The sequence below is a fragment of the Silurus aristotelis genome, assembly GCF_946808225.1.
Source record: "Silurus aristotelis genome assembly, chromosome: 28".
In the NCBI taxonomy this organism is placed as follows: Eukaryota; Metazoa; Chordata; class Actinopteri; order Siluriformes; family Siluridae; genus Silurus; species Silurus aristotelis.
The window spans coordinates 8,130,658-8,153,498 of NC_139601.1; the positions used below are offsets into that span (position 1 = coordinate 8,130,658).

General features: G+C 37.2%; 1 protein-coding gene across 5 annotated transcripts in view; it reads right to left on the minus strand.

The window, feature by feature from the left end:
- Nucleotides 1-22,841, minus strand: part of plekhg5a (pleckstrin homology domain containing, family G (with RhoGef domain) member 5a) — a 52,787-nt gene that overhangs the window by 18,379 nt on the left and 11,567 nt on the right. The window contains exons 1-7 of one of the 5 annotated variants that reach the window (XM_083534081.1): nt 17,806-17,989; nt 15,359-15,395; nt 14,968-15,068; nt 11,042-11,102; nt 10,833-10,924; nt 10,525-10,661; nt 10,178-10,326 (exon numbers count right to left, since the gene is read on the minus strand). In XM_083534081.1, the coding sequence (XP_083390207.1) occupies nt 10,178-10,326; nt 10,525-10,661; nt 10,833-10,924; nt 11,042-11,102; nt 14,968-15,068; nt 15,359-15,395; nt 17,806-17,834 (606 nt within the window). In that variant the 5' untranslated portion in view covers nt 17,835-17,989. Of the gene's footprint in view, nt 1-1,680; nt 2,506-10,177; nt 10,327-10,524; nt 10,662-10,832; nt 10,925-11,041; nt 11,773-14,967; nt 15,069-15,358; nt 15,396-17,805; nt 17,990-22,841 lie in introns of those variants that run through there. The other 4 variants (XM_083534084.1, XM_083534083.1, XM_083534082.1 and 1 more) reach the window with 4 other exon arrangements.

A 22,841-nucleotide genomic window follows, 5' to 3' on the forward strand; every position in this document is an offset into this window, starting at 1 on the left:
CAACCAGGAAATCAACTAAAGTAAAAAATAAATTCAGCTTGAACTAGACTTGTATTTGTCTTCTTGATTATTTTTTTATCTGAGGCTTTACAAACATCTTTCCTTAGTCTTAATGTTTTGACATATTCTTAGTTTGCTTCAGGAGCCATTGTTGTAGATGTGTCATTTTTAATTAACTGTGGGATATTTAGGAGAAACCTAACTCACACCAGTAAAGAAGACACAATGATGCTTGAAAGACAAATGAAAGAATTCTTCCTCCCTGCCACAATTGAGAGAAATTGTATAATCAAAAAGAATATAGAGTATCTCAGTATCCAAGTGAACTACTGTACCATTATGATTCCCCAGACACTTAGATCAAAAGGTGCAGGCTATTTGTTGGTATCGCAAATAATAAAGACTACAGCAGGGGCAGATCTTTCTCTTATATAGTCCCACAGTTACAGAACAGCCTTCCAATTAGTGTTCAGGACTCAGACACTCAGTCTCAGTGTTCAGGTTGAGGCTGAAAACATTTATTTAGTCAAGCCTTATATCTGTAGGTTTTTCTTAGGTAAAGTAGCAGATCTGGAGGGATCATGGATATGGAGTGTTTAGTGAACTGGGATATTTGTATGCTGTCATCCCATCACTTTCAAGCATTCACCCAGGTGTTGACTGTGGTGTGGCGAGCCATCTCTTATCCCAGAGAGCCCTCGTCTGTGATACCTTCTGGCTCTTCCTTTTAGTTATGCTGAAATAGTGAGTCTTGCTGGAGTTCCCAACTGCACAGTGTCCTTAAGTTATAACAATAATAATACTTGATAATCCATATCTTTTTCTCCCTGTCTCCCCTCTTCTGTCTCTCTTTCGAGTTAAACATGCTTCTGAGGTACCAGCGAACAGTGTTCCTGACCCTCTGCTCTCCTTGGATCTGCCCGCTTCGTCCTGGCCTGTCTCTGGATGGTGTTCTCTTCGATTGGAGGCCACTCTAGGCAGCTGGGGATGGTCTCACATCAACAGCCTGGGCATCCATGAAATTAAGGAGCAACACAGGAGCTTTGAGGATGTATTTGGACTGTACTTGGACTGTTAACAGTATGCTACACTGACTCAGGACTACAGTTTGCATTTGATCATTACTGCACAGCTCAACATCGTTTGGTTCCACTCAGATGGGGATGGGTTCCCTCTTAAGTCTGGATCATCTCAAGGTTTCTTCCTTATGCCATATAAGTGAGTTTTACCTTATCAGTCACCACTTGCTTGTTTATTAGGGACAAACTTACACATATAAAAAAAAACCCCAAAAAACATTCTTTATTACCACATTATCTGTGCAAAGCTGCTTTGAGACAATGTCCATGGTTAAAAGCGCTGTACAAATAAAAATAAAAAATTGGGGGTAGACATGGGGATGAATAGGCTTCATTTCTTGTATACTTGCCATCCTAACAACTAACTTCCCCACCATAATATACAACAGGTACTGTTTACTTTAAGACATTTTGCAATCCCACCCTTCCAAGATCATAAATACAAATATTTAAAAGCAGAACCACTTTTCTTGCATGTGGCCTACATAAGTTCAAATACAGCTTCAGTAATATCTTCATTTTTTATTTGTTTTTGAATATTTGAATGTAGATATATTGTAAGGGTTTACGGTATTACAGTATTTTACTGTACAATCAGTACCTTGCTTCCTTGTTTAGTAACTCCATGTAGGTCTGATGAGCTGCAGGAAGGATCTAAGGAAGAGTTCCCTGATATGCAGCTGGGTGGATAAATCACCCCAGATTCAAAATGCTGCACACGGGCAGCCACCAGTCCATGGGTCTGAGAGCTGCGGTTCTGCACCTCAGAGAGCTCACTTAGGGGGCTATAGTGAGCTAGTGTTCCTTCTACAGTCTCGAAAACACCTGGCACTCTGGGCACATGCCATGTTCTCTGACGGAAATTAAGCATTTCCACAAAATGTGTCCATTCAGTCGTAAAAAAATAGTAGAGGTACGGGCATTATGTTCCGAAACGGCATTCTTTAAATGGTTAGTCAAGAAATTAGGAACATCCCAGTTTTCTACAAAAAAAATATAGATTTTTGGTATCAGAAACAAAATAATTGTTAATAATCAAGAAAGTAATTATTTATCCAAAGCATATTGGTTGGTAAATTTCAGCCAAAAAAAATCCTCTTCTTGGGGTTTCTTCGTGTCTTTTCTCTGCACTCCTCGTACCTGCCAATCTGCCGCTGCTGATTGTCTTTTGTTTCTCTTTGATCCCTAGAATGAATTCTGTGAGGTTGAAAGCTGTTGTCCCTTCACTCCACTCTGCCACATTGGTCAAACCGATAACACACATTCTCTGTCACAGCACTTACACAGTCTCTCACACACTTTGGAACAGTGCATCATGTCTACTAGCCCTTCTTTACAACCACATTTATGACAGGTTACATAAGGCCAGGCAGATACGGCATGACACAGAATACCTCTGTCCTTCTATATGATAATCCTAATGAATTACAAAACTTAAAATCAAAACTTTACAACTGTCCAATTTGCTTATGGAAAAGCCATTAGCACACACACTATTTAGCTTAGCAATGATTGTGTTGATGTGTAATTAATTTAGAGTTAAACTATATTTTACTACATCTACTGATCTGCTGATGAGGAACATGGTTGCACTGTGTGTAATGAGGAAGTAGTTAACAGACAAAACTTTGAACTGTGAACACCTGTACAGGGCCTATGTAAATTGATAATGAAATATATATATATATATATATATAGTACAGACACACCTTCTCATTCAAAGAGTTTTCTTTATTTTCATGACTATGAAAATTGTAGATTCACACTGAAGGCATAAAAACTATGAATTAACACGTGGAATTATATATGGAATTATATACATAACAAAAAAGTGTGAAACAACTGAAAAATGTCATATTCTAGGTTCTTCAAAGTAGCCACCTTTTGCTTTGATTACTGCTTTGCACACTCTTGGCATTCTCTTGATGAGCTTCAAGAGGTAGTCACCTGAAATGGTCTTCCAACAGTCTTGAAGGAGTTCCCCAAGAGATGCTTGGCACTTGTTGGCCCTTTTGCCTTCACTCTGCGGTCCAGCTCACCCCTAAACCATCTCGATTGGGTTCAGGTCCGGTGACTGTGGAGGCCAGGTCATCTGGCGCAGCACCCCATCACTCTCCTTCTTGGTCAAATAGCCCTTGATGCCTTCAGTGTGACTCTACAATTTTCATAGTCATGAAAATAAAGAAAACTCTTTGAATGAGAAGGTGTGTCCAAACTTTTGGTCTGTACTGTATATTATATATATATATATATATATATATATATATATATATATATATATATACACACACACACACACACACAGTGGGTACGGAAAGTATTCAGACCCCCTTAAATTTTTCACTCTTTGTTATATTGCAGCCATTTGCTAAAATCATTTAAGTTCATTCTTCTTCCTCATGAATGGGACGACTGGTTGCAATCGAGGGAAAGATGAATGCGGCCAAGTACAGGGATATCCTGGACAAAAACCTTCTCCAGAGTGCTCTGGACCTCAGACTGGGCCGAAGGTTTACCTTCCAACAAGACAATGACCCTAAGCACACAGCTAAAATAACGAAGGAGTGGCTTTCCAACAACTCTGTGACTGTTCTTGAATCCAGCCAGAGCCCTGACTTAAACCTAATTGAGCATCTCTGGAGAGACCTAAAAATGGCTGTCCACCAACGTTTACCATCCAACCTGACAGAACTGGAGAGGACCTGCAAGGAGGAATGGCAGAGGATCCCCAAATCCAGGTGTGAAAGACTTGTTGCATCTTTCCCAAAAAGACTCCTGGCTGTATTAGATCAAAAGGGGGCTTCTACTAAATACTGAGCAAAGGGTCTGAATACTTAGGACCATGTAATATTTCAGTTTTTCTTTTTTAATAAATCTGCAACAATGTCAACAATTCTGTGTTTTTCTGTCAGTATGGGGTGCTATGTGTACATTCATGAGGAAGAAGAATAAACCTAAATGATTTTAGCAAATGGCTGCAATATAACAAAGGGTGAAAAATTTAAGGGGGTCTGAATACTTTCCGTACCCACTGTGTATGTGTGTGTATATATATATACAGTGAGGAAAATAAGTATTTGAACACCCTGCTATTTTGCAAGTTCTCCCACTTAGAAATCATGGAGGGGTCTGAAATTGTCATCGTAGGTGCATGTCCACTGTGAGAGACATAATCTAAAAAAAAAAATCCAGAAATCACAATATATGATTTTTAAACTATTTATTTGTATGATACAGCTGCAAATAAGTATTTGAACACCTGTCGATCAGCTAGAATTCTGACCCTCAAAGACCTGTTAGTCTGCCTTTAAAATGTCCACCTCCACTACATTTATTATCCTAAATTAGATGCACCTGTTTGAGGTCGTTGGCTGCATAAAGACACCTGTCCATCCCATACAATCGGTAAGAATCCAACTACTAACATGGCCAAGACCAAAGAGCTGTCCAAAGACACTAGAGACAAAATTGTACACCTCCACAAGGCTGGAAAGGGCTACGGGGAAATTGCCAAGCAGCTTGGTGAAAAAAGGTCCACTGTTGGAGCAATCATTAGAAAATAGAAGAAGCTAAACATGACTGTCAATCTTCCTCAGACTGGGGCTCCATGCAAGAACTCACCTCATGGGGTCTCATAGATCCTAAGGAAGGTGAGAAATCAGCCCAGAACTACACGGGAGGAGCTGGTCAATGACCTGAAAAGAGCTGGGACCACCGTTTCCAAGGTTACTGTTGGTAATACACTTAGACGTCATGGTTTGAAATCATGCATGGCACGGAAGGTTCCCCTGCTTAAACCAGCACATGTCCAGGCACGTCTTAAGTTTGCCAATGACCATTTGGATGATCCAGAGGAGTCATGGGAGAAAGTCATGTGGTCAGATGAGACCAAAATAGAACTTTTGGGTCATAATTCCACTAAACGTGTTTGGAGGAAGAAGAATGATGAGTACCATCCCAAGAACACCATCCCTACTGTGAAGCATAGGGGTGGTAGCATCATGCTTTGGGGGTGTTTTTCTGCACATGGGACAGGGTGACTGCACTGTATTAAGGAGAGGATGACCGGGGCCATGTATTGCGAGATTTTGGGGAACAACCTCCTTCCCTCAGTTAGAGCATTGAAGATGGGTCGAGGCTGGGTCTTCCAACATGACAATGACCCGAAGCACACAGCCAGGATAACCAAGGAGTGGCTCTGTAAGAAGCATATCAAGGTTCTGGCATGGCCTAGCCAGTCTCCAGACCTAAACCCAATAGAGAATCTTTGGAGGGAGCTCAAACTCCGTGTTTCTCAGCGACAGGCCAGAAACCTGACTGATCTAGAGAAGATCTGTGTGGAGGAGTGGGCCAAAATCCCCCCTGCAGTGTGTGCAAACCTGGTGAAAAACTACAGGAAACATTTGACCTCTGTAATTGCAAACAAAGGCTCCTGTACCAAATATTAACATTGACTTTCTCAGGTGTTCAAATACTTATTTGCAGCTGTATCATACAAATAAATTGTTAAAAAATCATATATTGTGATTTCTGGATTTTTTTTTTTAGATTATGTCTCTCACAGTGGACATGCACCTACGATGACAATTTCAGACCCCTCCATGATTTCTAAGTGGGAGAACTTGCAAAATAGCAGGGTGTTCAAATACTTATTTTCCTCACTGTATATATATATATATATATATATATATATATATATATATATATATATATATATATATATATATATATATATATATATACACATACACACACACACACACACACACACACACAAAAGTGATTATACCCCTCAAATTTCAGCAACTCTTTTAGTCTATTGTTTAAAGGGACAATACTATAGAAATGAAACTTGGATATATTTTAGAGTAGTCAATGTGCAGATTGTATAGAGTATAGATATATTTCTAACAAAAATGAGTACACCATAACTGTGCATCAGGTGCAGTAGCTATCTTAAAAACTGATGTGCTGCAGCATTGCTTTAGAGGTTGCAGATGCAACAAGTCAGTTTGCATGGCCGTCGTCCCAGAAGGAAGTCTTTTCTGAAGCTGGCTCACAAGAAATCCTGCAAACAGTTGGCTGAGGACAAACTGTCCAAGAGCATGAATTACTGGAACCATGTCCTGTAGTCTGAGAAGACTAGGATAAACTTGTTTGGCTCAGATAGTGTCCAGCATGTGTGGCGACACCCTGGTGAGAAGTACTAAGAAAATTGTGTCTTGCCTAAAGTCAAGCATGGTGGTGGTATCATCATGGTCTGGGGCTGCATGAGTGCTGCTGGTACTGGGGAGCTGCAGTTTACTGAGGGAAACATGAATACCAACATGTACTGTAACATTCTGAAGCAGAGCATGATGCCCGCCCTTTAGAAACTGAGCCGAACAGATGTTTTCCAACATAATAATGACCTCCAAACACACTGCCAAGGTAACAAATGCCCTGCTGAGGAAGCGCAAGTTGACGGTGATTCCACTTAGTCGTCAGCACTGCGCCCACGTAACCGATATCCCATTGTTTTCAGGTGTTAATGTTTAGCAACAGATTAAATAAAAAGGGAGAAGAGTAACCATGACTAACTATACATCATTCTAAAGCTCCAAGCCTCAAGCAGCGATTTTAGATCACTGCTATTCAATGGAAAACGTATATAACGAATGTATTTGATGAATGTTTTTAAGCAGTACACACAAACAACATGCATAAAAAAAAAAAAAATTCACTACTTACATTATTATTGTAATAACAAGTCACAAAGATCCACTGCTGCTAATCCCGGTTTATTAGGAAAGATAAGGCTCCACTGAACAACATGCCTAAAGCATTTTTGCTCCAACCAAACAATAGTGTTGTAATTTAGATGGTTATTCCTTTGTTTATGTCACAGAACTTCGGCTGGTGTTTGTGAATATCTTTCGGAATATCTTTTGCATTAAAAAAACTTGATGGTAAAACATCTTGATTAACATCTTGATGGTAAAAAACAAATATAGCTGGTAGAATATAGTGTTACAAAATGCTTGAGACCACAAAATAAAAAATAATAATAAACAAAAAAAGTAAAAGAGGCGGAATCTTTGGTTGAGTCTCCACTATAGCCAGGTGCCATGACGTTTTTATTATGTGCCACCTATCATTCCAAACCTTTTATTTCCAGCCAGTAGCATTATGGCATTATGTAGCCAATAAGTGCAGGATTCTAACGAAATATGGGAGGATTTTATTCCCCACTTGTGTGAGTCTTAGTTTTATTACTCTTTACAAACTCTTACTGGTCGAAGCAGAATGTGCTGTGACAAACCAGGAAGTAATGCAGCTCTAAGTTCGGCACAAACAGCTGTTTATAGTGCATGCTAACTGAGCTTTGTTTACAAAAAAATTGAAAACGGAAAAAAATGGACAGTAAAAAAAATTTGAGATTCGCACAAATCTCAGATTTGCACAAAGCAGCGATGTAGAAAATATTCTTGGGGGCGGAGTAAGAACAGAGACTTGGAGAACAGAGACTGCATGGAGATGTTATTTTACATCTGTAAGTTACAATAAATCTCCCTTTACAGTTTTATACAAGGTTATAGGTTTCTTTCGCCCGTTTGTTTTTATAAAAGAAATGCTTGAAAAGTAAGTGTGTGAGAGTGTGTGTGTTGCTGAGATTGGAATGGCCGCACATCAATATGAATGGCCATGACTGTAAAACAATAGATTGTCTGGCTACTTGGCCATCAATATGAATGGTAAATTAATATCAATAGCCAAACATGTTTAACAATAGCCTTTAAATGGTCAGCCATTTATTTATATGCAGACTGTATGAATGGAGTATGAATGGCCACCTGAGTTTAGCAGGTGACTCTCAAACAGTGGGAGGGAGAAAAGGATCAGACATAGTCTCAGATAAATGGTTGTAGGAATCTCATTTGTCATTAAAATCTTCATAAAATTTGAAATATAAACTCATGAGACATGTGGCTTTCAACCCAGTACTTTTCTGGATTGCTCCAGGACTGATTTCATGTATTTATATAAAACTTTCTTTCGGCTTCTCCCGTTAGGGGACGCCACAGCGGATCCTGCGCATGTTTGATTTGGCACGTTTTTACGCTGGATGCATTTCCTAACGCAACCCTCCCTATTTAACCGGGCTTGGGACCGGCACTAAGAGTGGCTGGGGTCGGTTCCCTGACCGGGGATCGAACCCGGGCCGCAGCGGTGAGAGCGCCGCATCCTAACCACTAGACCACCAGGGGACCTATTTCATGTATTTATATATGAAATAAAAATATTGTTCAATGCAGGAAATATATATCCATGGCACCTCATCATCTATAATTTAAAATCTTTTTGAGCAATATTAACTTGATGATTGGCAGTAAAGCTCAAAGTGTCTTCTTTACAAAAATATCTAAGATTTTGTTTTCTCAGGAACTGTTAACATTTAAAATTTAGGTAGGGCATTTCAGCTGAGAGTCCTAAAATTTGGACCGGGTGAATCAGACATAGTCTCAGATAAATGTTTGTAGGAATCTTATTTTTCATGATATCCTTATTCAATTTAAAATATAAACTCATGAGACATGTGGGTTTTAACCCAGTCCTTTTCTGGATTGCTACTTTACTGATTTCATGTATTTATATATGAAGAGAAAAATCAATTCAGGAAAAAAAATGTATGGTACTTCATCATATATAACTTAATATAACTTATTATCTTTTTGAGCAATATCAACTTTAAATAATGAACAGTACAGCTCAAGTGTCTTCTTTTTAAATATGTTTTTTTTTTGTGTATGTAGCCCAATTTTATCAGGAACTGTTAAAATTTAAAGTTAGGTAGGGCATTTTCAGCTGTAAGTCCCAAAATCTGTGCCGAAGGCTACATCTCCTGCTGATCAGAGGCTGTTAAAACTGAGATGTACTTCTTGGGTACCGATTATTGTGAAGGGCTACCAGTTTGATACACACTTCTAAAATAACAAATTTGCTCTATTTACCTTTAATTATATGTTGTTATTAATAATTAATGATATGCATCTATATCTAGTCATCTATATTTTAATATTGTCATTTTAAAAATTCACATGAATGCAAGTGTGATTTTGTTAGGGAACCACCAACCACGCCTCTCTCCAAGGCTCTAACTCTCACTCAGCCTCTCTCTGCTCTAATCACCTACAGCTGTTCCCCATTACCTTTCCACTGTAAGGTTCCGATTCCACCTCACTCACGGTCGGATCTACTCGTTGCCATGAGAGATCTACTGGACTTCTACCACTAGTATTCCCCGTACTTCCATGCTCATGGCGCCGCTTTGGAGGAAGCGCTCAAGATAGGTTTGCCTTTAAAGGTTCACATTTGCAATCATCCCTGGACAACCCGCATTACAGATTCTACCCGCATTATGGTTTATACCAGCTCTCCGGTTCGTACTTCTCCTCAAGCCTCTGCCTTGTATATGTACAGACTACTCCAGTATGGTATGGACTCTTGGTCTATCCGTGACAGATTTAAAAAAGAATAACAACAAAAATAATTAGCTGCAGCTCACTGGTAAGTGGCGCTATGGTGAGCTATTTTTAGAAAAGGCCCGTGGGCATCATGTTGGTGACCCCTGCTGTAAACCCTTTTTTTTTTTTTTATCTAAACTGTCAAAATATTTCAATTCATACTGTATTTATTTTCTCTACTTCTTTCATTACTAATGACTCAGTATTAATGCTTATTTCTTTCATGTTGGGTCTTGTGTTGTCCTGTTTAGCTTATTGTTAATTCTTTTTTTATTTTGTTTAACTATATTGAAATTAGTTACCACCAAAACTAAAATTATCTCCAGTCTTATAATTTATTTTATTATATAATTTAAATTTTAAAGTATTCTTTTAATTTTACAATAGTTTTTACCATACTGCACAATTCACTCTTGCACATAATAAGGGATTCTGTTCTAGCCAAAAGGCCAATCCCGTTTACAAAGAAGCCAATTCAGAAACTATACCATTTGTTCCGCCCTTTCACAAATTTCTGCAATTTCCAAGCAAGAAACAAAAATAAGTGCATACAAGAAAAAAAAAAAAAAAAAATCTATATTTAAAAAAACTTACATGCAAATTTGCTGCCTCTCGTCTGCCCAAAGAACCATGTTCTACCCGGCCGAAGAAAGCACTATAGGCAGTTGAGGGTCTTATGATGGGCAAGCTAAGGGAACGAGGATCCTTCACACCTTTCTCCATCCTCAGCTCTTCTGGTCTTGCTAATAATGTGCACAATGCAATACAGTTAATCAACACACTAAATAAATTAGGATTTTTTTTGTTAACTCCACAAGAATTGCCAGGCTAGTAAAGCTATATAAACTATAACAAATAAAGGAAAACACATAAATAAATTCTAGATGATTGTATTCTTTGTTTAGGAATCACTGGGACTTTGTTGTTGAATTCTTGTTTACCTCGTACTCTGAGGTAGTGTCCCCCTAAGCGGTAAGCCTCAAATCCAAGAGATAAGGGAGTATTGGACTGATCCAAAAACAAATCAACTTGAGATAAATCAATCCCCTTCTTCTCAAACACAGTGCTTAGAACATCCCTGTTACATACAACACAGTGACAGTATTATTCACACGCTCAATGTACACACACTAAGTGCACCAAACTTCATAAAAGTATTTTATACACCTATACAATTCTCATGCATTATATGCTTGTACATAAATGAAAGTGGTAGCGGTAGGTCTGTGCAAGACGTGTGCATAATCACCTTAAGGATTTCTTTTTAACAGCTTGGACTATTTCCATGCCTATGTCAACATTTAGGTCAAACTTAAGAGTAAAGAACTCTTTGCTGGTGTCCTGTAGAGGGCAGCAGGGGCAGAAAAACAAGTAAAAACAGTGAAGCAGCCTTATAAAATTGCCTTTAATTTCTAAGTGTGTTGATTTAAATGAGTGTGTTCCCAGATAGTTACTTACTTCTGTATATCGTTGTCTTTCTTTCTTCTTCACTAGTTTTATCAGGCTCCTGTTGAAATCCCTGGTAAACACACTTTTTTTTTTATTATATAGTTTTACTTCAAATTTTATCACATCAATTCTGCAGTAAATATACTGCAATTTGCAATCATGTAGATAATTCATTATTTAAAATTCTAATTTAAAATTCTAATAATAATCACTTTCATAGGTTTTAGTGCAGGAAATTTTGTCCTGTTTATCCATGATAATCCTCATCATTATACACAAATTAGGGTAGTATGTACACTAAACAATTGCGTTAAAGTTGAGTAACCACAAAAAAGTTATCTAGTACTAATTACCTCATCTCTTTTTTTAATCTGCCTCAATTATTGCATTAGTACCTCATCACGTTACCGTGTTAAGCATACATTCACGTCAGCTACAGCAGCGAGTTTTATCAATAATGTTCCGGAAATATCGATATTAATTAGATCTCCGTTTGACCCCGCAGAGCTTGACTGGGCCAATGAATATCTATAATCAATGTTCCGTTACATTCTAGATGATGTAGCTCCCCTTAAGACCGAAATGATTAGGGAGGAAAAAAATAGCACAGTGGTATAATTAACATACGTGCACCTTAAAACAGACCACTCGGAAATTAAAAGGGAAATAGCGTCAAACAAAATTGACAGTATTTCAAAAAGCATGGAAGGAGAGCCACCTAAATTATTAGGAAAAAAAATCTCTTTGTGCTGCTAGATCAGCAAATTTCTCCACCTTCATAGAAAATAAACATAATTCTAGATTTTTATTCAGCAAGGTAGCAAAATTAACAGGAAATAAAAGCACTGCACCAATATGCACACAATCATTAGGTAGTAATGACTTTATTACCTTTTTTAATAATAAAGTTGAAAACATCAGGCAAAAAATCCAGACGATTAATATAAATCCAAACTATTTTACAAATAACCCTGTAGACAGCAGTGTAATTATAACACAATCAAATAGAGCTGCAACTAATGATTATTTTTTCTGTCAACTAATCTGGCGATTATTTTTTCGATTAGTCGACTACTTCAACGATTATTTTTTGCTTAATCTAGTGATCTTTTTTTTTTATTAGCTAATTAATCCTTTGGATAATTTTACAAAAAATTATAAGTACAACTTCTAATATAATATTTTAACTTTTATTAATATTTTTTCCAAAAAATACTTCAATGTTTTTTACAGTATACAAAAATAAAGTGCCAAAAATAAAATGTAAACAACACTTTAACATCAGGCACGAATAATGCCATATAAATTCAACAAAACTCAACACTGTGCAAAAAGTCAAAGTGTAAGGCCATTTGGGGCGTGCAAACAGTGACATCCTTTATATGAAAGAAATCTTGTACACAGCTTTGCCTCTTCCTGAGAAAAAACAAACACACTAATTAACATTAGGAACCAATTTAAACATGAAATCTATTAATGCTAACAATATATAAACTGTACTGTCTTTTAAAGAGGGTAGTAAATCTGCATATTTTTCAATTAACTGAATGTGATTAATTACAATGTGATTACTTTGATTACAATATTAATTCTATTTCAGAAAGTGTAGTGACTGTCATTTTATTATGAAATACTGAAAGCATTTTAAACTCTTTAACTAATGAGATAATTTGTTATTAATCACGTACTTGTGATTATGTTTTATTTAATTGGCTTGTGCCAGAAGTAAACAAAAATGCACTAGTAGCCTATTTATCTATATGTTCACGTACACTACTAGATTACAGCGAACTGTTAATGTAAATCTAGTAGTTAATCTTAAGTCTGTGTGCATAAACAACTTCCAACAACCAGTAAATGTAAATTAAAAGTTAAAAGTTTGCTTTATTGTCACCAAAGTAAACTATACAGTATATGTTTAGAGTTTATACCGTTAGCAATTAGCATTACCATTATTACCTAGCATATATTAATTAATTCTTGACCAAAACACAGCAGGTAAGAACACAATAATTACTAATTGTAATAATAAATACTTACAAAGATGGCTCGTCCTTTTGAGGTCGGAGAGCACCAGGATGTTTTCTACTGAGGTGCTCGTGCATCGCAGTTGTGCTGCCGTGGTACGACATTTCGGTATTGCAAAGGGAACAAAGGACTATTTTATTTTGCCTCTGTTTAAAGTATTCCTATACTTTTGATAATCGTAGTCTAGCTTTTTGTGACAGACTGGAACTTTCTCCATTCCCAGAAGCAGAAGCCGCCATTACACGAGATGAATGTAAACAGTGTGACGCGTCGACGCATTTCACGCATGTCGACGTATTTTCGTCGTTGCAGCACTACAATCAATTACAAAGTTTTACTCCTATTCAAGAGAATGACAATTTCATTTATTTCCAGCATTAACTAGCATTTTCGAAAACCCTTGCCTACAAGTTTCTTCAAACAGATAATTCCAGAGGTAATTATACCTGTTTTAAAATAGATAAACTCTTCCATTAGCACTGGTTATGTACCTAAATCCTTCAAACTGGCAGTTATCCACCCCCCTAATTAAGAAACCTGACATTGACCCATGTCAGCTGTCAAACTACAGGCCAATATCAAACCTCCCCTTTATATCCAAAATTTTTGAAAAGGTTGTAGCACAGCAGTTATGCTCACATCTACTTAGGAATAAGATTTTCAAAATGTATCAGTCGGGATTTAGGCCTCATCATAGCACAGAGACGTCACTAGTTAAGGTGGTAAATGAGCTGGTATTGGCCTCTGATCTTACTAGTTTTGCTCGACCTTAGTGCAGCTTTTGACACCATTGATCATACTATCCTGCTTGCTAGAACGTTGTTGGAATAAAGGGAACAGCTCTCTCTTGGCTTAGGTCTTATTTGACTGATCGCTATCAGTTTCTTGATGTAAATGGTGAGTTCTCCACACTCTCTGAGGTAAAGTTTGGTGTTCCGCAAGGATCTGTCTTAGGCCCAGTGCATTTCTCTTTATATATGTTCTTTAGCTATGCTGATGATACACAGTTGTAGATTTCAGCAAAGCCAGATTGTGTTTCTGTTTCAGCGTGTACAGCAGTCAAAGACCTTGGTGTGATTATTGACCCTAGTCTTTCCTTTAAGGCTCACTTGAGTAATATTACCAGTCTACACTGGCTCCCAATTAAATTTCGCATTGATTATAAAACACTACTAGTGACGTATAAAGCACTTAATGGTTTTACAACGCAGTATCTGAGTAAACTTCTGTACCAATATGATCCTCCACGCCTACTTAGATCAAAAGGTGCAAGCTATTTGTTGGTACCTCAAATAATTAAGACTACAGCAGGGGGCAGATCTTTCTCTTTTAAAGCCCCACAGTTATGGAACAGCCTTCCAATTAGTGTTCAGGACTCAGCCACAGTCTCAGTGCTTAATGTCAACAGTCTGCTACACTGACTCAGGACTACAGTTTTCTTCTGATCACCATCACTGTACCCCGGAACATTGTATATCTGCAATAAATGGACATTTAGTGCAACCCAGATAAGGATGGGTTCCCTATTGAGTCTGGTTCCTCTCAAGGTTTCTTCCTTATGCCATCTCGGGGAGTTTTTCCTTGCCACAGTCGCTACCAGCTTGCTCATCATGGACAAACTTACGCTTATAAAGAACATATTTTTTATCACCACATTATCTGTGTAAAGCTGCTTTGAGACAATGTTCATTGTTAAAAGCGCTATACAAATAAAAATGAATTGAATTTTTAATTTCCTCATCAGCCAAACTTTGTGGAAAAGAAAATACATTTCTCCAAGTTTCTCATTTGTAGTTCTAATGGAAAGCATTGGGAAATCCCCTTTTGCTATGCAAGCAAAGGCCCTGTGTGTGTTGAGCATACAGCAGAATGGATACACAAATAAAATTAAATAAAAAATCACTTGCCCCACATCAAAAACTCCTTCTTCCCCTTCCTCCAGATCAGAGTTAAACCGGGTGTGTGTGGGACAGGAGCGAGTTGACATGTTGCGAGCAAGGGTTGGAACCTGACAGGAGTATAGTTAAAGTCAAATGACCTGGAATGTACAAAATGTTGTATCCTGCCAATGATATGCAACATTTCTATGTTCATGTTAAGTAAAATCAATGACAAATAGTTAATGTATAAATCTGAAACTTTATAATATTGTGAAAGATTGTGGATATGGAAGTTTTCAAATACAGGCCAGAAGTCTTAACCTTTCAAATCAGACTGTGGATGCTTACCAAAAATGTATGTTACCACCAGTAACAGGGTGTGACATGTGATGTGATTCTGAGAGGTGCAGTGGCCTACCTTCCCTAAAATCTTGGCATAATGGGTGGTGACATACCTGTGATGGAGAAAATGAAATTTTTAGTGTTGTTAGTTTTACTGAAATGTTCACAGACATGTAAACAAGGGCAGCTTTCCATTTAAATTCTTCTTAAAATAATTTTGGCTAGTGGTCAGAAAATAATCCTTGCAACCAAATTTTGGGCACCAGCCCAGTTTAGAACTGCTGCTTCTTTTATCACAATTAGAGCCACTCAAATAATAAAAAGCGCATCCACTTTCACACCATAGTCAAGATTTAGTTCTACGTATTTCCTTGTGAGGCCGTATGATCTTTTGCCTTCTGTCTCATTCCCTAATAATGCCAATTTATGCTTTTTATTTTTGGATTGCTTTTTGTTTTTATTATTGTTACCTGCCTTTCTGTCTATTTCTGGTAGTGGCCTTGGACTATTTATTACATTGTTTTGCAGATATTGCATATGGATCCTTAGTCTCTTTTTCCAATTCCCCTCCTCAGTCTCTCCTCGTCCAGTAAAACTGCTGAACCAATTTACCCACTTTATAGATATTATGGGAAAAATGTTTTATGGACATTATGGGGGACTCTGTCAGCCTCATGTCTGAGGAACACCCCCAATGGCCAGGTTGAAAGGGGAAAACAGTCAGTGGGCCACAGAGTTTATTGTGCTGACAACCAGGAGAACTGGGTCTAGTTCCTGCTGTGAATAAATATAACCAATTTCCTAGGTCACTCAACCACATATGGCCACCAAGCTGCTTCTTTTACTTTCAATATTAAACATACCACCACTGTCAAAACTTTGATATAAAAAGCAAAAGCTTTAAAAAAAAATTCCAACCACATATCTTCCACAAAAAAAACCCCTATATTCGCACACTATATTCCACGATATTCCACACTTTCTGGAATCTGCCGGAACCATTGACTTCCCACACTACAAAGCTGAGCCTGTTCGTTTTTATTTCAAAACTAAAACAAAAATTTAAATTCCAGCAGTAATATCACTTGGAAAAAAGTCTGAAATAGTTAATTTTTTGATGATTACAAGACATTTAGTGTCACCCAGATAAGGATGGGTTTAATTCAATTCAATTCAATTCATTTTTATTTGTATAGCACTTTTAACAATGAACATTGTCTCAAAGCAGCTTTACACAGATAATGCGGTGATTAAAAATGAATATGTTCTTTATGAGTAAGTTTGTCCCTGATGAGCAAGCCGGTGGCGACTGGCGACTGTGGCAAGGAAAAACTCCCCGAGATGGCATAAGGAAGAAACCTTGAGAGGAACCAGACTTAAGAGGGAACCCATCCTCATCTGGGTTACACCGAATGTCCATTTGTGGCGGGTATACAATGTTGCGGGGTGCAGTGATGTTTAGGGTTCTGCTTCCTCTCAAGGATTCTTCCTCATCTTCCTCATTCCATCTCTGAGTTTTTCTTTGACACTGTCGCCAATGGCTTGCACATAATAAATTTATAAGCGATAAACATAGATGAATCGATTTATCCATTTACAGGTCATATTCATAATCTATTTAATTCTGTAAAGCTGCTTTGGGACAATGCCCATTGTTTAAAGCATTATAAAAATAAAACTTAATTGAATTGAACATACTGGTGTGTTCAGTATCTATTACACACAGGGACAAAAAAAAAAAAAAACCCAGAGATATAAGGGGTGGGGGTTGGGGGGGCTTCAATGTGTTTCCTCCTATTGTTCATTTTTATTGCATGGCAACTATAACAACTGATGCTAAAACACACACATACCACATCAGACATGTTTATTCTATCTGAACTAGACTCCCTATTTAAATAAAAAAGAGGTTATATTAATAGGATCAGACTATAGCAAACAGCAGGTTTAACACAATAAAAAAGAGTCAATAATTGGGGTGGGGGAAAAAAGCTGAAATATATTTTATTTTGAATATACTGTCAGTATAATGTCAGAATAAACTACGTCTGCCTTAACCAACAAATGTACTGAGAGTATAGCTCAAGCAGAAACCAAAATAAATGTCTGCAGTACCCAAATTAAATTAATGTCTGCTTGAAGGCCGTTAGGTATAACACAAGAGTAAAGTTGTGAGGACACATGACAGACAGATATAACGGATACAAAAGAAATCACATGTGAAAACCATGGAGAAAATTCTCACTTACTTCAAATACACAGTTTTTAAATGCTATCCCATTTGGCTTGTAAGTCATTTTACATTGGAATAAACATCCACATTATTAACAAAATTGGTTAAAAAAAACAAACAAAAAAACAGCACTCAACAAAAAATTTAAATGCTATACTTAACTCCCTAAATTTTGAGAATTAATAGGAAAAAGGAGAAAGGAAAAAGAAATCTGCGGAGATAAATGCAAAAAAGTAAAAAAAAAAAGAACAATAGCTGCCCAGCCAAGCAACTGACCAGTTAGCACTTACCTACTGCTGCAGTAAAGTAATAGATGCATGCGTATGTCTCCAAACAAGTATGAGCTGTTGGTGGTTTACACTATAACAGTACACTGTAGTCCTACTGTAGTGTTTTAGGACAGCGTTGGTCTTTGAGCAGCCACTCCATATTGCGCTCTCTCAGTCTCTGTTGCTGCCTTCCTTTCTCCATCTATTCCTTTTTACGCACTTCCTTCCTTTCTTTCCTGTAGTCTTTTACATAATTTGTGTGTGTGAGTAAGTACAACAGTAAGTGAGCACCAAGTGGAGAATGTATATATTGCGTGTGTAATAGTAAGATTATATAATTATACATAGTTAATATATGTAAATATATGAAGTGCCTGAAATTAATTGTATTAAATTGCTTAAATTTTAAACACATGCATTTTTTTTCCTTTCCCCTGGCTGTGATGTTTTGTTTAAAAACAATGTTTATAGTTGTTTTCGGTTTAAGGCTTAAGATTATGATGGTCTATTTTTGCTTGAAAGAATCTTTGCTAACTTTGTCAAATGTGTGTTAATATTTTGTAACTGGCTTTGATTTGATGGGAAGGTTTTTTAATCATAGCAATTGGTAGCAATTGGTACCTACCAGTAGTAAACCAAAGAGAGGACAATTAGTGAACTAGCAACAGAAGGTCATAAGTGCTCAAGGCACATTAATGCATTTGGGGGAGTAATGGCTAGCCCTTCTGGTCAGAACTCACAGAATGCTACTTTACAACAACTTGCTGAAGAAGAATTTACTAAACGAAAGTATAAAAATGCAGTTCTGGCAGCCATGTGGATGCTAATCTAAGACATACCACCTTCCTAAACGCTGGTGCACACCATGTATGTCCCTTAATGGCAATGGTATATTGTAATGGCATTGGCCTTTTCAGCAGGTTGCTACACCCTGATACACTGCTACATTTCTCAGGAATGTTTTGAGAAACATGTTGACTTTTTCCCTTTAAAATCACCAAAAACCCAATCTATTTGAGAATTTGTGGGAAGTGTCAAGCCATAGTGGTCCATCTGCTAATGCTTGGTGCTAAAAAACACAAATTTTAAAAAGGTCTGATGATGTCTATTTCTTTGTCTATTTCAAGTTGTTTTGGTAGTACAAGGAGGACCTACGCAATATTATACAGGTGGTTTTAATTTTATGGCTGACCTGACTTCACTAATTATTATTTACAAACCCCCAGAATGTAGGCCTCTCCCTTTTCTCTTGTTCTCTCTCTTACTTCTCCCTGAGGTCCCATCTTCCTAGAACAGAGGTAAGTCTAAAACCATCACCTCAAACCCAATTTAGCAGAGATTGCAGTGTCCGTGAGTATGTAAGGGTGTCATATTAGTTAGGCCTTGGTATACCACTGTCCATCAACACCTGATTTAGTGCAGGACTTGCTATCGCAGGTGGGATGGGTATTATTAGACATTTTCACATATACATATAACATATAATAAAACAGAACTACTAGGGCCACAGGCAGCACGACGATTACATAATTACCCTGGGTGGCTTTTCCATTATATTATGTGCAGCTGTATCGGCCTAGGTAAGAAATTTTCATTTTAATAATTCAAACAAATAAATGAAGGGACAGATTTATTTTATTCGAAAAACCTTTACACTTTTTTGGCATCCAGACAGTTCTATTCTAGAAACATTTAGCTAAAATATTTTGTCATACCTCTTCTAAAACTTGCCAAAGGTGCTCTCTGACTAATATAATATTTTTATTATTAAATTTTTGAATTTAGATTTGGGGACTAGGCAGGTCATTTCATGATAGACAACACTCCAGCCAACTGTTTGTTTTCTATATTATGCTTGCAGGACTTCATTGTCTTATTGTATAATGAAATTCGTTCAAATTAGCCACAGTCCAGTTGGACCTGCATAGAGTTAAAGTATGGAATAGTAGCCATGTTTTTTCCATATTCCTTTTACTCATAATAGGTATCCAAAGTTACTTGCTGCAAAACACCACCAAACCAATAAGGTTCTACTTAGATGTTTGACTGTGGGGCAGCAGGTTACATCTTCTCTCCTATACTTTGTCTTAATTAAGTTCTTCTGTTAGAGACATAAATGTAAAATTTAGATTGAACTGTCTAAACTTCTGTTCCAGTCATTCACTTTTCAATTCTTGATATTTTTCTTGCCATTTGTTGACTTTCTTGCATATAAACAAAAGGAACATAGGTGTGTTTCAAACAAAAGACCAACTGCTCATTAACGCAAATTTCTAAATCAGCCAATCACATGGCAGCAACTCAATGCATTTAGGCATGTAGACATGGTCAAGACGATCTGCTGCAGTTCAAACCGAGCATCGGAATAGGGGAGGAAGGTGATTTAAGTGACTTTAAACGTGGCATGGCTGTTGGTGCCAGACGGGCTGGTCAGAGTATTTCAGAAACTGCTGATCTACTGGGATTTTCACGCACAACCATCTCTAGGGCTTACAGAGAATGGTCCGAAAAACAGAAAATATCCAGTGAGCTGCAGTTCTGTGGGCGCAAATGCCTTGTTGATGCCAGAGGTCAGAGGAGAATGACCAGAGTGGTTCGAGCTGATAGAAAGGCAACAGTAACTCAAATAACCACTCGTTACAACCAAGGTATGCAGAAGAGGATCTCTGAACGCACAACACGTCGAACCTTGAGGCGGATGGGCTACAGCAGCAGAAGACCACACCGGGTGCAACTCCTGACAGCTAAGAACAGGAAACTGAGGCTACAATTCGCACAGGCTCACCAAAATTGGACAATAGATTGCCTGGTCTGATGAGTCTGCAATATTCGGATGGTAGGGTCAGAATTTGGCGTCAACAACATGAAAGCATGGATCCATCCTGCCTTGTATCAACGGTTCAGGCTGGTGGTGGTGGTGGTGTAATGGTGTGGGGGATATTTTCTTGGCACACTTTGGGCCCATTAGTACCAATTGAACATCGTGTCAACGCCACAGCCTACCTGAGTATTGTTGCTGACCATGTCCATCCCTTTATGACCACAGTGTACCCATCTTCTGATGGCTACTTCCAGCAGGATAATGCTCCATGTTATAAAGCGCGAATCATCCCAGACTGGTTTCTTGAACATGACAATGTTCACTGTATTTAAATGGCCTCCACAGTCACCAGATCTCAATCCAATAAAGCACCTTTGGGATGTGGTGGAACGGGAGATTCGCATCATGGATGTGCAGCCGACAAATCGGCAGCAACTGCGTGATGCTATCATGTCAATATGAACCAGTATGTTTCCAGTACTTTGTTGAATCTATGCAACGAAGGATTAAGGCAGTTCTGAAGGCAAAAGGGGGTCCAACCCGGTACTAGTAAGGTGTACCTTATAAAGTGGCCGGTGAGTGTAGTTATAGAAGAGATAACATTTATAACTGCTACCTATCCAGACTCACCAGATGATTAGAGGTCTATTTTTTGTGTTTTATCCTCAAGTCACTGCAAGGATGTTTTCTTTGCCACCATTGCCTCTGGCATGCACATAACTTGTAAATATATGCATTTAAAGTTTACACATGGAATTTATATATTTCTGTCAAGCTTTGTAGCAATTATAAAGGTCTAGTGTTAAATTTTATTTATATGAAGTTTAGTATTTTCTCATCCCGGCTTACTCATCAGGGACAACTTACACTTAAAAATGAATAAGATGTTCTTTATATCACCACATTATCTGTGTAAAACTGTTTTGAGACAACGTTCATTGTTAAAAGCACCATATAAATAAAAATGAATTGAATTGAAGTATTTGGCATATCAATAATTGTTACATGATTTAAGTTCAGCTGTGTACAATATCATTTCTTTGTTCCTGCTGACACCTTTCACTGAGAAAAGAAAAGTGTAAAGGACTGCAGGGGAGTGGCAGGATATCCTCCATAAACATCAAATTTTTTAAATCATAAGCACAAATGTTTGCCAAATCCAGGGCATTGCACTATAGAGAATAAAGCATTCGTTTTTTAAAACCTGTTGAGAGCTGAGAATTAATTTGCCAGTGCAAAATACAGAACAAAAAAAGACAAATCAATTAAAACATGCCCCAGTGTCATGCAAAGGATGAATCATCAATGTTTCCAGCAGTGTGGTGTCATTTTATACCCTTTTCCTGTTTTTCTCTATTTGCTACACTATGACAACTTCCTCTTGCCATGTCTATGGGTCTTCTTTCCAAAAGCTGTGCCATGCTTTCATAAGTCAGTGAATCATAACATGTGCCAAAGTGCATTGTTTTAACTCAAGTTAAGATATATTAGCTCAATGATGGCACAGATGTACAATTCAGAAAAAATTTAACAATAACATTTAAATAAAAAAGGGCACTCAACGCCCCCCTAATTGACACCAAAATGCATTTATATATGTGAAAATAAATCAAACCATGATTGGGAGTGCTCAATAAAACAATATTTTGGGGGGACAAACTGAAAGAATAATTAAGAAAATTATAATCCAATTAATATAAGCAAATATAATTTTATATATATATATACACACATACATACACATACACACATATATATATATATATATATATATATATATATATATATATATATATATATATATATATATATATATATATTATATATATATATATATATATATATATATATATATATATATATATATATATATATATATATATATTATATATACAGTGAGGAAAATAAGTATTTGAACACCCTGCTATTTTGCAAGTTCTCCCACTTAGAAATCATGGAGGGGTCTGAAATTGTCATCGTAGGTGCATGTCCACTGTGAGAGACATAATCTAAATAAAAAAAAGAAATCCAGAAATCACAATATATGATTTTTAAACTATTCATTTGTATGATACAGCTACAAATAAGTATTTGAACACCTGTCTATCAGCTAGAATTCTGACCCTCAAAGACCTGTTAGTCTGCCTTTAAAATGTCCACCTCCACTACATTTATTATCCTAAATTAGATGCACCTGTTTGAGGTCGTTAGCTGCATAAAGACACCTGTCCACCCC